Source organism: Sander vitreus, chromosome 5 (assembly GCF_031162955.1).
Source record: "Sander vitreus isolate 19-12246 chromosome 5, sanVit1, whole genome shotgun sequence".
Lineage (NCBI taxonomy): Eukaryota > Metazoa > Chordata > Actinopteri > Perciformes > Percidae > Sander > Sander vitreus.
Window position 1 is genome coordinate 37,850,681 of NC_135859.1, and position 14,561 is coordinate 37,865,241.

The 14,561-nt window shown below is 42.1% G+C and overlaps 1 protein-coding gene across 4 annotated transcripts in view; it reads left to right on the forward strand.

Moving 5' to 3' along the window:
• The first annotated feature begins 7,988 nt into the window (after positions 1-7,988).
• Positions 7,989-14,561, forward strand: part of LOC144518797 (regulator of G-protein signaling 3-like) — a 39,427-nt gene continuing 32,854 nt past the window's right edge. For all 4 annotated transcript variants that reach the window (XM_078251714.1, XM_078251715.1, XM_078251716.1 and 1 more), the window contains exons 1-2: positions 7,989-8,239; positions 12,829-12,996. In XM_078251714.1, coding sequence (XP_078107840.1) covers positions 8,211-8,239; positions 12,829-12,996 — 197 coding nt within the window. In that variant the 5' untranslated portion in view covers positions 7,989-8,210. The remainder of the gene's footprint in view (positions 8,240-12,828; positions 12,997-14,561) is intronic.

The following is a 14,561-nucleotide window of genomic DNA, read 5'->3' on the forward strand; positions in this document are numbered from 1 at the left end:
TTTGCATTTTTAACCAAAAGCCCTACTAGGGACAAGTGTTGTGAATTAGCTTCAGCTAAAACCACTATGATACATACATCAGATGACTGTTTAAGCTTATCTATGTTTTTTGTATCTGTCCCTATCTAAATAAACTTTAATAAAAGGTGTGTTTTTAAAATATCTCGAGATCTGTTAATCAGAGGGCTATTGCAAAAAACTAGGATAAGGGATTAAGCCGGGATATTCCAGTTATCCTGGATGAATTTAGCCTTGACTTGCACAAAAGCAGAGGCACCTAAGTTACTATAGAGATTTATTCTGTACAGCTAGCCTGCTCCTGACCAGGCTAACAGCCAGGATTTATTAATCCTGCTGTTCACTCAGCAGTGGGTTTACCTTATTATTATTAGCCTGCATTAAACTACAACAGGTACATATGGATGTTTAGTAAAGCACTGTCATTATTTAAAGTTGTGACCTTTATTTTTATAATTATTCATGTGGCAGTCATTGTTACTGTTATATTGCTGTATGAAAACTGCTTGTTATAAGACATTTGGTGAATATATTACAGAGATAATTAGAAAAGGATGATTTAAATAAAGTCAGTGATGAAGGACAATATATAAAGTGCTATACACGTGTTATTGGTTCTAACAATAGCAGACTGGTCAGAGACCAATACACCATTAATTATTTGTTTATTTATTTATTTTAATATTCTTTAACAAAGGACCATGTATGTTCCTCTTGCATGTGTACTGTTTTTGGCATTCTTAGCACACAATGTGTGTTGTCTCCAGTGAACTGGGACTATAATTTGGGAGGACTGAACAATTATTATAGGTTTTTATAATTGTACAATCCTCCCTTATTATAGTCGTAAAGTAAAGTTTTCAAATCTGTGAAAATAGGGAAGGCTGCTGGGCCTGATGGCATTACTCCATGAGTCTTAAGGACATGATATAGCCAACGTGCCTCTGTTTTCACTGACATTTTTAACTTGTCACTCTCTCTTTGTGTGGTTCTGAATTGTTTAAAAAACTCAATCATAATTCCCATGCCTAAGAAAATGACGACCACCTGTATGAATGATTTTAGATCTATAGCATTGAGTTCTGTGATTATGAAGTGTTTTAAACAGCTTGTGAAGGCATATATCAACAACAGCATACCTGTCTCCACTGATCCACTAACATTTGCATACAGATCAAATAGAGTGGTGGATGATGCTGTATCCTTGGCTTTACATACTGTGCTCCAACATCTAGAGGGCAGGGATGAGTACTGTATGTCAGGATGCTATTTGTCGATTATAGCAGTGCCGTTAATACTATCAGACCTTCTATTTTTAGACCTGTTAGACCTGGGCCTCTGCAATTCCATCTGCAGATGGATACAGGACTTCCTAACAGGCCGCCCCCAGACAGTTAGAGTTGGCACTACATACTCAGCCTCTATAGTATTAAACACTGGAGCACCTCAAGGCTGCTGTCTCAGTCCTATATTATATGGTCTGTATATCTATGACTGTATTGCAAAACATCTCACTAACAGTATCATGAAATTTGACTGACTAGTCTCTCCTCCTCAGCCTGGCTCGACCTAGTCGCTCCTCGTCAGTCTGGCTCGACCTAGTTTCTCCTCCTCAGCCTGGCTCGATCTAGTCGCTCCTCCTCAGCCTGACTCGACCTAGTCGCTCCTCGTCAGTCTGGCTCGACAGTCTCTAGTCTCTCCTCGCCTCCAGCTTGACTCAACCTAGTCTCTCCTCCTCAGCCTGGCTCGATCTAGTCTCTCCTCCTCAGCTTGACTCGACCTAGTCGCTCCTCGTCAGTCTGGCTCGACCTAGTCTCTCCTCCTCAGCTTGACTCGACCTAGTCGCTCCTCGTCAGTCTGGCTCGACCTAGTCTCTCCTCCTCAGCCTGGCTCGACCTAGTCGCTCCTCGTCAGTCTGGCTCGATCTAGTTTCTCCTCCTCAGCATGGCTCGACCTAGTCGCTCCTCCTCAGCCTGGCTCGACCTAGTCGCTCCTCGTCAGTCTGGCTCGACCTAGTCGCTCCTCGTCAGCCTGCCTAGTCGCTCCTCCTCAGCCTGGCTCGACCTAGTTGCACCTCCTCAGCCTGTCTCGACCTAGTCGCTCCTCCTCAGCCTGCCTAGTTGCACCTCCTCAGCCTGTCTCGACCTAGTCGCTCCTCCTCAGCCTGACTAGTCGCTCCTCCTCAGCCTGGCTCGACCTAGTCACTCCTCATCAGTCTGGCTCGACCTAGTTGCACCTCCTCAGCCTGACTCGACCAAGTCGCTCCTCTTCAGCCTGACTTGACATAGTCACTCCTCCTCAGTCTGGCTTGGCCTTTGTGAAACGCACCAAGCTAGGCTGCACAGATTAGACTAGGTCAAGCCTCGCTTTATTAGTTATCCTGGATTTGGAAATTCTCCTTTTGTACAATACCCCCCTGATCTACTTCACACTTGGTAGGTTTATTGCTGGGTACCCAATGACGCTGTATCCCAGTTTCAGTGCAGTTTTGAAACGTTCATTAACATTTATTGTTTTTAAACAAACTGTGAAACTCACCCACATAAAACATCCGAGACGAGACAAGACAGCACCAGTACTATTACACACTGACTGTGGCGATATCGACATGCATTATCGCTGATGTAAAAGACAACACTTTAATGTAGTTAAAATAAAAACTCTTTACTTTCATTACCCACCTTTTCTTCCTCTTGTCTCATATGCAAAAGTGAGGATTTAGTAAACAAAATCTGATTCTTTAACGTTACCAGTAACATTTCTCTGTCAGGTTAATGTAGTATAATGCTTCCTCTGAAGTGGAAGTACACAGTAAGTCAGTAGTATAAAGTTGGGTTGTATATTAGGTGCTTTGAGTTCCTTCTGTGAGTTATTTCGGGGTACAATGCTTCTGGAGAAAGCTACAAGCAGCAGTAGGCCCGATCCAAACAGAAATGTCAGAATAATTTGGGGCCTTTAATGTGATTGACAGAGAGATTAATTTGCAGCCATACTATGGGTCTACAGACACCAGGCTTTCTGACAGCAGCTCTGACCTAGCATACATGTTTTACACATCACTTCTTATACTTATCTGCGTGTTGGTTTTTTAATAGTCAACCAAAACTTCCAAACTGTGTGATAGAAGTAATCTCTGTCTCTGCCTCGTTAAACTCTTGTCACCTGCTGGATTGCTGGCAGCTGGATCTCGCTGATGCTGACCTGGGTGTTGTAGTTTTAGGGTTAGAGTTAGTCATGATGAAGTTTGACAGAACTAAAGTAGTAAAAAGAGTGTGATTGTGTGTGAGGCTGTTGTGTGTCTGTGTGTCTGATGGCTCCATTAAAGATGATGTTTCCACTCTGTGGACTGAAGGAAACTTCTCTGAACTGAATATCTGTGAAACTGATGCTCTGATAAGAAGCTGCACACAGATGACAGATTGTAGGACTGTGGTTTCTGACATGTTCCATCAGATAAATACTGTTTCCTCTCAATGTGTGAACATCAGCAGAAAGAGAAAGTTCAACTACAGTTGCAATTATATTGATTGGTTATCAATCTATTGATTCTGTCAAGGATCTTCAGTTTCACATTTTCCGCACAGTTTAATACATGTTATGATCCAATATGTCTGTCCAATCTGAGTTTTCTGTTGCATGACTAAAACTACTTTTGAACGTCCACATGTTCCACCAAAACAAGTTCCATCCTGAGACCATTTAGCAGAGGCACCGTGGCTCCGTCCGGAGCTTAGACCTGCCCAAGATGATGGTGATTGGTTTAAAGAAATGTCAATAAACCAGAGCACTTTCCTTCAAATGGATTCTTTATTGGAACTTTAAACTCTCTTCATATTTAAAGGCATACTATGTAACTTTTACCTCTTTGGTCCCCCTACAGGTTGTCTCATTGGAACTACAGCTCACGTGGCTGTAGTTCCAATGTAAACCTGACTGAGGGCCCCCATTTGGCCCCTAGCTGTGGTTTAAATGGACCTTTTGATAAATCATGTTGTGTTCATCTGCTGGTTTGAATGGAAGATATCCAACTTGCTGTGTTTACAAACTACAAAAATACACAGGTTAAAATCCGGACATACTTCAGAATTACATTATTTTGGACCACAAAGATGGTGAAGCAAGGGATGAGATTCAGATCCGGCCGAGGGCAGATAGGGACAATCCGGCAAAGGTACCGGATATTCTCAAAGAATTGTATCGGCTCCAGGACCGATGTTGCACTACAGGAATGTTTTTCTTCTAGGAAGCTGCAAGAAGGAGAGTCCCCTGTTATCCTTAATGGAAAAGGTGAAGCACATGGCCCCTGATGCTATGCTTAGTTGCAACGCCGTTATCGTTACTGAGAATGTAAAGTGTCGCGTTACTACAATTTGGTTGAATGAAGCGCGAGGTGTCAGGCTTTGGCTACACATCAGCTGCCTGGAGAGAGCAGGGGGGGATGATGACAGCGTTGCAAATGCGATGATGATTGGCTGTGTGGGAGGATGCCCTGCTCACGCTGTCTCACTGCACGCTCTGACTACCACTAAACACAAGACAGCGACAACGGCGACGAGCCAGGGATATTCAAAGGTAGCGTTCTCGAACTGGAAGTACAGGCACTACTTCTCGCTCATTGAAATTAAAGGCAAGAATGTTTATGTAACGTGTACGGTATGCCCAGGAAAAAAGACTTTCCACGTCTGCCTCAAGCAACTCCAATCTTATGAAGCCCCTCACATCAACACATGCTAACCCAAGCCCAAATGCAGCTAGTGTGAGCTCCAGCAGTTAAAACAAGCAACGCTTGATTTTTCAGTATGTAGTGTTTTTATTCTTCAATCAGTTCATATAAACATCTTTGACGTTAAAGATGTTGTAGAACGTAATAGCGTTAGAGAACATAAAAAATAACGTCACAGTTACTTTGCTGATTAACTAACTACTTTTACAATGTGGTAACTGAGTTACTAACTCAGTTACTTTTTAGGAGAAGTAATTTGTAACTGTAACTAATTACTTTTTTAAAGTAAGATGACCAACACTGGTGATAACCAGTATTATTACCAGAGTAACGCACATAGGAAGTGATGACTGCGTTGGTGATGTTGCAGGTTGTTCTGAATGGAGCAGTTTCCCTTATCGACATTCCCTGAACAGGGAGTACTGTTTATATAGAACGCAGCTACAGTTTTTCCTTTTACATCAAAAATATTATTTTACTAAATCTACTCACCCTTTGAGAAACATTGGGCTATGACACACATTTTAGTTATATGAAATGTTATGTAAGTTGACAATGTAAGAATCATTTTTGGCCTTCACCAATGATAGATGAAAATGAAAATGTTAAAACATAACCATTATTCAATTCCATATATCTTTCTGTCAAAGGGAGCCTCTGGAGAGGGGCTGAAGCAGAATCAGAACTGACTTTATCTTTTTAGTAAGTATACATCCAACGAATGTTAAAACATACCACTCTACGGTGCAAACATAAAAACACACATTAACAAGAACGTAGAGCAGAGAATGTGAACATTTAAACATTTCCCACTAGAGTAAATTGTCAAATAATAAACTCATATTGCACATTGTTACAGGCAAGTGTGTGTGTGTTTTTTCTTAATAAAAAATATCCTTGAATCTGGAGGTGCGTGTTTTGGCTGAGCTATAACACTGAAGAGCCCTGGATCATATCAGTCTTGTAATCAATCACTGAATATATAAAATATCAGGAAACAATTAAACGTGCAGCAGTTTGTCATAGTCCAAGGCTGCTTACCCCCCCATGTAGTTGTGTTGATGTCTCTACAATTGGTTTTCCCCTCAGGGCTGGGTGGTTTGGGCAGCTGTGAATGCAGCAATCACCCTGCACCCACAGAACTGATGAAGAGATATGCTTTCAAGCCAACTCTGCTGGAAGAACTGCACAATTTTGGACTAAACCAACTATTTTGTCAGGCATTTTGGTTAGTTTTCACCAACTCATCAACTGGGGCACAGTCAGACCCGACAAAACGTAGCAAACCATTTATTAAAGTGAAACGGGGGTTAACAAACACGTTGCTACTGATTAGGTATCACCTGTGACACATCCACTAAAGGAGAGAAAACATCTCAAAGCCCATTTGGAGGAAACATGTCATTGGAACCACAAACTGTAGCAAACAGTGCACAGCGTTTTGAGATTGAACGTGCCCCTGATGAGTGTGGTATTAGTGCTTGTACTTGTAAAGGATCTGATTTCTTCTTCCAGCTCTGATGTAATGATATAATATAAGTACATTTTACTGATCACACTGATAGACTTTTACTGAAGGAACATTTTCAAAGCAGGACTATTTCTGGGATGTTTTCCTAACTGACCAGGAAGATTTGAAAGTGGAGTTTGGTTTGTTTCTCCCCCTCTTTTAATAACAAACACATGTAGACATGCTCTCTGCTGTTTGAGCAGCAGGAAGTGACCTCATCAATCACCCTGAATCAACACCACAGGAAACTGAGGACAGTTTTTCACAGTAAAAGCCTGTTGTTGAAACAGAGTCTGGATCAGTTCCTAACAGAGGTGGGAGGAAGTCACACCTGGTTGAGATCCTTGCACACAGAGTCAGAAATGTTCATATTATTATTGTTTTTTTTTATATATAGCATCCTAAAAATTCATGACGCACAGAAACCTTTCACACTGAGTGACCGATTCTTCTCCTAAAGACTAACGATACACACATAACAATAAACACAGGAATACTCATTCAGTGTTATCACTGCACATCAATAATATCCGTCTTTGGGGATAAATGTAAATGTATATCACTATTTGCCACTGGCAGGGGGGTCGTGGCTTAATTTTACGGGGGAACTGGCCCGCCTTAACCCCCACCTATCTGGTTCTGTTTCCCACACAGATTTAACTGATCCTGAACAAAACACCTTCAAAATGTTTACTACGGATGGAAAGAAACACAAAGAAGTGACCTGTGTGAAGTTATTTATGACAGACGAAAGTTTGGGAGGCAGTGTGGAAACGTGCTTGTTCTGTTTGTGCCTCTTCTAAAACAAAGGGAGAAACTTCTGCTGAAGAAGATCATGTGATACGATCAAAAGCTCCAGAAACAGCTGCTGAGTACATGCTAAACAGATGGGGAGATTGTTTTTGCCCAAAAGTATAATATACTTATATATAAATTTATTTTGTTTTTATTTAACCTTCATCATGGACTACACGTCTGCCCATTAAACATTATTATATATTCTGCACTCAACCTTTCAGCCTCTTTTCTTATGCAACTGTTACTTTGTGTGTATGTATTTGTTTTTTTTCTGTATTTATTGTTTCATGTTAATGTTAATATGTTTGTTTATGTTTGGACCAATCACCAAGTTGTAACTTAGCCTGGCTCCACCCTCCTACGTACATCCGCTCAATTTTAAATTTTACTTCAGTACCATGTCTGGGTTTGCAGTATATATTCGCGGGTTTTTTCGGCCAAATCTTAACGGGTCCAATCAACGAACAGAGGGAGTGGCTGAGAAAAATGAAGTTGAGGTCGTGATGTGTGCTAGTTTGAGTTGTAGTTCTGTAATGGCGGCGGAGAAAGATGTGAGTGAAGCCATTCGGTCCGTTGTGGCAACGCTGCCGAATATCCAGAAGTTAAAGCCTGAGCAAGAGCAATCTTTGCTGAGTTTTGATGGTGGCCGTGATGTTGTGGCCCTCCTCCTCACGGGGTTGCTAATGTCAGGCTAATGGACCAGAGTCTGGTAGGACCAGGCTAATGGACCAGAGTCTGGTAGGACCAGGCTAATGGACCAGAGTCTGGTACCAGGCTAGGTGTAACTTTTTGTGGCAATCAAACGTTTTCTGATTCTGATGAAAAGTTATTTTTATTTGATGAAATCAAGAAGCTTTTATGTTGAAGGTGCAGAAAGGAAACAATCACGTGTGTTTGTTTTAACTTGAAAATCTGCTTCATGTTTGAATTTTTTTTCCTTCAGAGGGAAGGTTTCAGATCACAAACAGAAGAAAGAAGAGACGAGAGGAACACATTAGATAGACTGTTGGTTAGTTAGACTGTTGGTTAGTTAGACTGTGGGTTAGCTAGACTGTTGGTTAGATAGACTGTTGGTTAGTTAGACTGTTGGTTAGTTAGACTGTGGGTTAGCTAGACGGTTATGGTTGTTGTTGGTTAGTTAGTTAGTTAGTGTAGATATTCATGGACCCATCTGTGTGCAGCAGGAAGAGGTGAGTGAATCTTTAACAGATCAGAGCTGCTGAACAACTTGAAAGTTGAACTCAGAGACTGAAAGTTTCTTTATAACCTTTGAAGCTGAAAGTTTGGTAGTAAAAATGTGTTCTAAGAGTTTACATTTTTCAGAAAGAGGAGATTTATGGAGTCAGAAACTCACCAAATGAAAATAAACGGCAGGTGTTAATTATCTAGTGAACAGATTAACATCAATAACACAAGGAAATGTATTACAGTTAATGTTTCAGACATTTTAAACTCACACAAAGCACACTTATCAACGACGTGCTGCTGTTTTCTTCAAACTTTAAGTGTTTATCTGTGTGTGTGTGTGTGTGTGTGTGTGTGTGTGTGTCTGTCTCTCTCTCTCTGTGTGTGTGTGTGTGTGTGTGTGTGTGTGTGTGTGTCTGTGTGTGTGTGTGTGTGTGTGTGTGTGTCTGTCTCTCTCTGTGTGTGTGTGTGTGTGTGTGTGTGTGTGTGTGTCTCTCTCTCTCTGTGTGTGTGTGTGTGTGTGTGTGTGTGTGTGTGTGTGTGTCTCTCTCTCTCTGTCTGTGTGTGTGTGTGTGTGTGTGTGTGTGTGTTATTCCGTTAATCCTCCTCGTTAGCTCCAATCAGTGTGACGAGCTGCAGCCTAACTTGCTGTTTCAGCTCGTTTCTTCTTCAGGTCAGAATTCAAACTGAATTTAAACAGTCAGTTTGTCCCTCAGTTCCTGGGTGTCGTCATGACGACAATCAGCCTGAAAACATCCCCAAAGTAAAGTCTGACTTCACTCTTTAAAAAGTGATAGAGAAATAACAGAAGAAACATCGCAAGTCGTCTCGTTTGAAAGACGTGCGTGCGTGGATTAGCTTTAAAAAGCATCGTTTCCTTGTCCCAAGTCAACAGAAGTCAGCATTAAGGGAGGAGACAGGACCCAGCAACAAACGTAGGGAATATGATCCTGAGTTAAGGTTAGGTTTTACCTGGTGGGGGTCCCAGGCTGCTCCTCTGCTGCAGTGGGACAGAGACCGGGACAAATGTCCATCACGCGTTCATGGTCGTCTGTGGAGAGCGAGTTCCCCCACATCTCCAGGCTATGGAAGTCCTAATCCCCTTCACCTCCACCTGCTGGTGTGAGTGTGGGTCTTCAGCACTGACCCTGATTAAAAACAGATGTAGATCAAGGCTGCAGGTGGAGGACCACTTGCGTTTATTTCTCCCCTCTGTGCATCATAAGCGCGGCCTCATTGTTCCCACTGACAGACACGGCGTCAGCTGATTTTGCCGGGACTTCAGCCCCGAATGTTTTGAGTGTATTCCCAAATGTTTTTTGAAAAGTTGACTGACAAATATGAAAGCGGACATCACTGAGTGTCCACTCTCGCTGTAGAAAGCTGTGCAGCTTCAGGTTTATGGATGCACTCTGCTGTGGGCATGCTGAAGCAGATGTGATGCGTTTGTGCTCCGTGTATTTCTGCCGTAGTTTCGGATTTCAACCTCCGATGTAGAGCAGCCACTTCCCTGAACTTTGTCTCATTCAGAGACCAGAGACCCAAACAGGGCTCTGAGTCTGTCAGACGGTCTGAGATCTACCGTATCAGCAGAGCAATCACGTAATGCGCAGCAGACTATGGTGCAGGTGGATTATTTTCTGAAATATTGTGACTTTATTCTTGTAATAGCCTATTATTATTATCACTTCATTTTTCTCAAAATACCACGACTCCTCCAAATCTCAAAGAACATAGATGGGATGAGATATATTTTGAATGTGCACAAAGTTTTGGACATGAGCAGGAATCTTGCTCAAACATCTGAAATATTACAGTCCAGGAGTTTAATTCATTAAAATGAATTCATGTATCATTGAGGTGAATAATTGTCATGTGCACATTTAAGGAGGGAGGAGTAAATGATGCTGGAGCTGCTACCCCCGCGACCCGACCCCGGATAAGCGGATGAAGATGGATGGATGGAGTAAATGATGCTAGGCTACATGTGTGCTGACTCAGATAGAATTAGTTAAGCAGATCTACAGGAGAATAAATAGATGAATGATATATAATGATAGAATGCCTGAGAGCCTTACTGCTAAATATTCCTTTATGTTTTTATATTTGGATTGTAGTCTATGTTGCCCTTTACATAAAGATATTTCCAGCATATTGATTCAGAAAAAGGTAGAAATAGGTGCACACAAATTCACCTGAATGCAGGAAATGAAGTGTTTAATGCTAAAAATGTTTGGGGGTGGACCCCCAGACCCCCCACATCATAACACATGTTAAGCATGTTTTGTTGACTTGTGGATAGGCCCACTGGTCTTTAAAAGTAGCCTCAATTAGGCCTGCATGAAGTTGGAAATGATTTGCTGTTGCAAAGAACCGTTTGCTCCAGACGTAGTGTCGGTGGCTCTGCTAAATACAGTCAGGTCCATAAATATTGGGACATCGACACAATTCTAATCTTTTTGGCTCTATACACCACCACAATGGAGTTGAAATGAAACGAACAAGATGTGCTTTAACTGCAGACTTTCAGCTTTAATTTGAGGGTATTTACATCCAAATCAGGTGAACGGTGTAGGAATTACAACAGTTTGTATATGTGCCTCCCATTTTTTAAGGGACCAAAAGTAATGGGACAGATTAACAATCATAAATCAAACTTTCACTTTTTAATACTTGGTTGCAAGTCCTTTGCATTCAATTCCAGCCTGAAGTCTGGAAGGCATAGACATCACCAGACGCTGGGTTTCATCCCTGGTGATGCTCTGCCAGGCCTCTACTGCAACTGTCTTCAGTTCCTGCTTGTTCTTGGGGCATTTTCCCTTCAGTTTTGTCTTCAGCAAGTGAAATGCATGCTCAATCGGATTCAGGTCAGGTGATTGACTTGGCCATTGCATAACATTCCACTTCTTTCCCTTAAAAGACTCTTTGGTTGCTTTCGCAGTATGCTTGGGTCATTGTCCATCTGCACTGTGAAGCGCCGTCTAATGAGTTCTGAAGCATTTGGCTGAATATGAGCAGATAATATTGCCCGAAACACTTCAGAATTCATCCTGCTGCTTTTGTCAGCAGTCACATCATCAATAAATACAAGAGAAGCAGTTCCATTGGCAGCCATACATGCCCACGCCATGACACTACCACCACCATACTTCACTGATGAGGTGGTATGCTTTGGATCATGAGCAGTTCCTTTCCTTCTCCATACACTTCTCTTCCCATCACTCTGGTACAAGTTGATCTTTGTCTCATCTGTCCATAGGATGTTGTTCCAGAAATGTGAAGGCTTTTTTAGATGTTGTTTGGCAAACTCTAATCTGGCCTTCCTGTTTTTGAGGCTCACCAATGGTTTACATCTTGTAGTGAACCCTCTGTATTCACTCTGGTGAAGTCTTCTCTTGATTGTTGACTTTGACACACATACACCTACCTCCTGGAGAGTGTTCTTGATCTGGCCAACTGTTGTGAAGGGTGTTTTCTTCACCAGGGAAAGTATTCTTCGGTCATCCACCACAGTTGTTTTCCGTGGTCTTCCGGGTCTTTTGGTGTTGCTGAGCTCACCGGTGCGTTCTTTCTTTTTAAGAATGTTCCAAACAGTTGATTTGGCCACACCTAATGTTTTTGCTATCTCTCTGATGGGTTTGTTTAGATTTTTCAGCCTAATGATGGCTTGCTTCACTGATAGTGACAGCTCTTTGGATCTCATATTGAGAGTTGACAGCAACATATTCCAAATGCAAATAGCACACTTGAAATGAACTCTGGGCCTTTTATCTGCTCCTTGTAAATGGGATAATGAGGGAATAACACACACCTGGCCATGGAACAGCTGAGCAGCCAATTGTCCCATTACTTTTGGTAGCTTAAAAAGTGGGAGGCACATATACAAACTGTTGTAATTCCTACACCGTTCACCTGATTTGGATGTAAATACCCTCAAATTAAAGCTGAAAGTCTGCAGTTAAAGCACATCTTGTTCGTTTCATTTCAACTACATTGTGGTGGTGTATAGAGCCAAAAAGATTAGAATTGTGTCGATGTCCCAATATTTATGGACCTGACTGTAGTCTCGGGAAGGAACTTGTTCTGGTGGAACATTTACACCTCGCTAAAGAAAACTCCTCATCCAATATTAAATGAAGTTAACTGTTGACACAATACAGTAACGTGAGATATTTAAATGAGCTGATACATGGTTAAACCTCATTGGCTCTTACCAGTGTATCTCCGTGTGGACATCGTCCACAGCAATCCACCAATCAGTCCCAAAACCTCCCAGTTAGAGAGGAAATGATCTAACATATTCTTTATAAAACCTCCCAGTTAGAGAGGAAATGATCTAACATATTCTTTATAAAACCTCCCAGTTAGAGAGGAAATGATCTAACATATTCTTTATAAATCTTTACAATCATTCCCTGAAAGAACCGAGCAGACATGTCTTGTTGAAGCATCTACATCTTCTTCATAACTTGATATTTTCAGCTCTCTAGCTCGACATTTGTTGTTGATTCCTGAAGAGAACGGAGTTAGAGAATGGAAACACACAGAGAGAGAGAGGAAGTTTATCCTGGAAATGTTGATTCTGTTGATCCAGAGCTGTGCTCCAGCTGCACCAGGAGGCCAACTGTCAGCCTCCAGCCTGGAAGAGGAGGCGCAGAGAGGAGGAGGAGGAGGAGGAGATGAAGAGGAGGACAGGAGGAGACTGTAAGGAGAACAGAGATCCTGGAGATCTGGATAGGAACCTGAAGAGAGAACACAGACGGTGAGAACGAGAGGGTGACACGGGAGTCAATTGTTGCTCCCCATCCCATCCCGAGCCCACGAAAATACTCCGTCATCCCCCCCCGTCCTGCAAAATCCTGAGACAAAGACTCCTGAATCCCGTCCCACTCCCGTTTGGTTCCCTATGTTGTCTAAAGTTATCAGACTCTGTTGCCCCCCAATAGCATGTTTGGTTAATCATGGTCAAATCACAGAGGTTGCCTCGGAAATTTAGGCTACACTATACATGCATTACCTGCAGGTCTAGGTAACATGTATTACCTGCAGGTCTAGGTAACATGTATTACCTGCAGGTTTAGGTAACATACATTACCTGCAGGTCTAGGTAACACGTATTACCTGCAGGTTTAGGTAACATACATTACCTACAGGTCTAGGTAACATGTATTACCTGCAGGTTTAGGTAACATACATTACCTGCAGGTCTAGGTAACATGTATTACCTGCAGGTTTAGGTAACATACATTACCTACAGGTCTAGGTAACATGTATTACCTGCAGGTCTAGGTAACACGTATTACCCGCAGGTCTAGGTAACACGTATTACCCGCAGGTCTAGGTAACATGTATTACCTGCAGGTCTAGGTAACATGTATTACCTGCAGGTCTAGGTAACATGTATTACCTGCAGGTCTAGGTAACATGTATTACCTGCAGGTCTAGGTAACATGTATTACCTGCAGGTCTAGGTAACATACATTACGTGCAGGTCTAGGTAACATGTATTACCTGCAGGTCTAGGTAACATGTATTACCTGCAGGTCTAGGTAACATGTATTACCTGCAGGTCTAGGTAACATGTATTACCTGCAGGTCTAGGTAACATGTATTACCTGCAGGTCTAGGTAACATGTATTACCTGCAGGTCTAGGTAACATACATTACCTACAGGTCTAGGTAACATGTATTACCTACAGGTCTAGGTAACATACATTACGTGCAGGTCTAGGTAACATGTATTACCTGCAGGTTTAGGTAACATACATTACCTACAGGTCTAGGTAACATGTATTACCTGCAGGTCTAGGTAACACGTATTACCTGCAGGTCTAGGTAACACGTATTACCTGCAGGTCTAGGTAACACGTATTACCTGCAGGTCTAGGTAACATGTATTACCTGCAGGCCTAGGCCATTTCATTACGTCATTCCTAACGGAGGTCTTCTCACGCTCAAAACACACATTTATGGCTTATGGGTAGGTTAGAAGAATCGCTGCCTTCCGCATACTAAGTAGCCTAGGAATGCCTAACAACCTTTGGGCGCACTCACCGCATTGCAGCGTCATTTTTTAATTTAATCTCCGCCTGCGTCCCGCTCCCATTGATTTCTACGCTCTATTTGTCCCTATCACGTTGCCAACAGTGAGATTGACTCCCGTACCACGGGAGTCCCGAAGAATTGTCACCCTCCAGTGAGAACAGCCGCTTTTTACACTTTAATGCTGTGATTTAGTGTTTAGTGAATTTTATGTAGAGATTGATGTGTCGCTAAACGTATTGAAAATATGTAATTATTATGGCTATAACTGACCCCACACAGAGT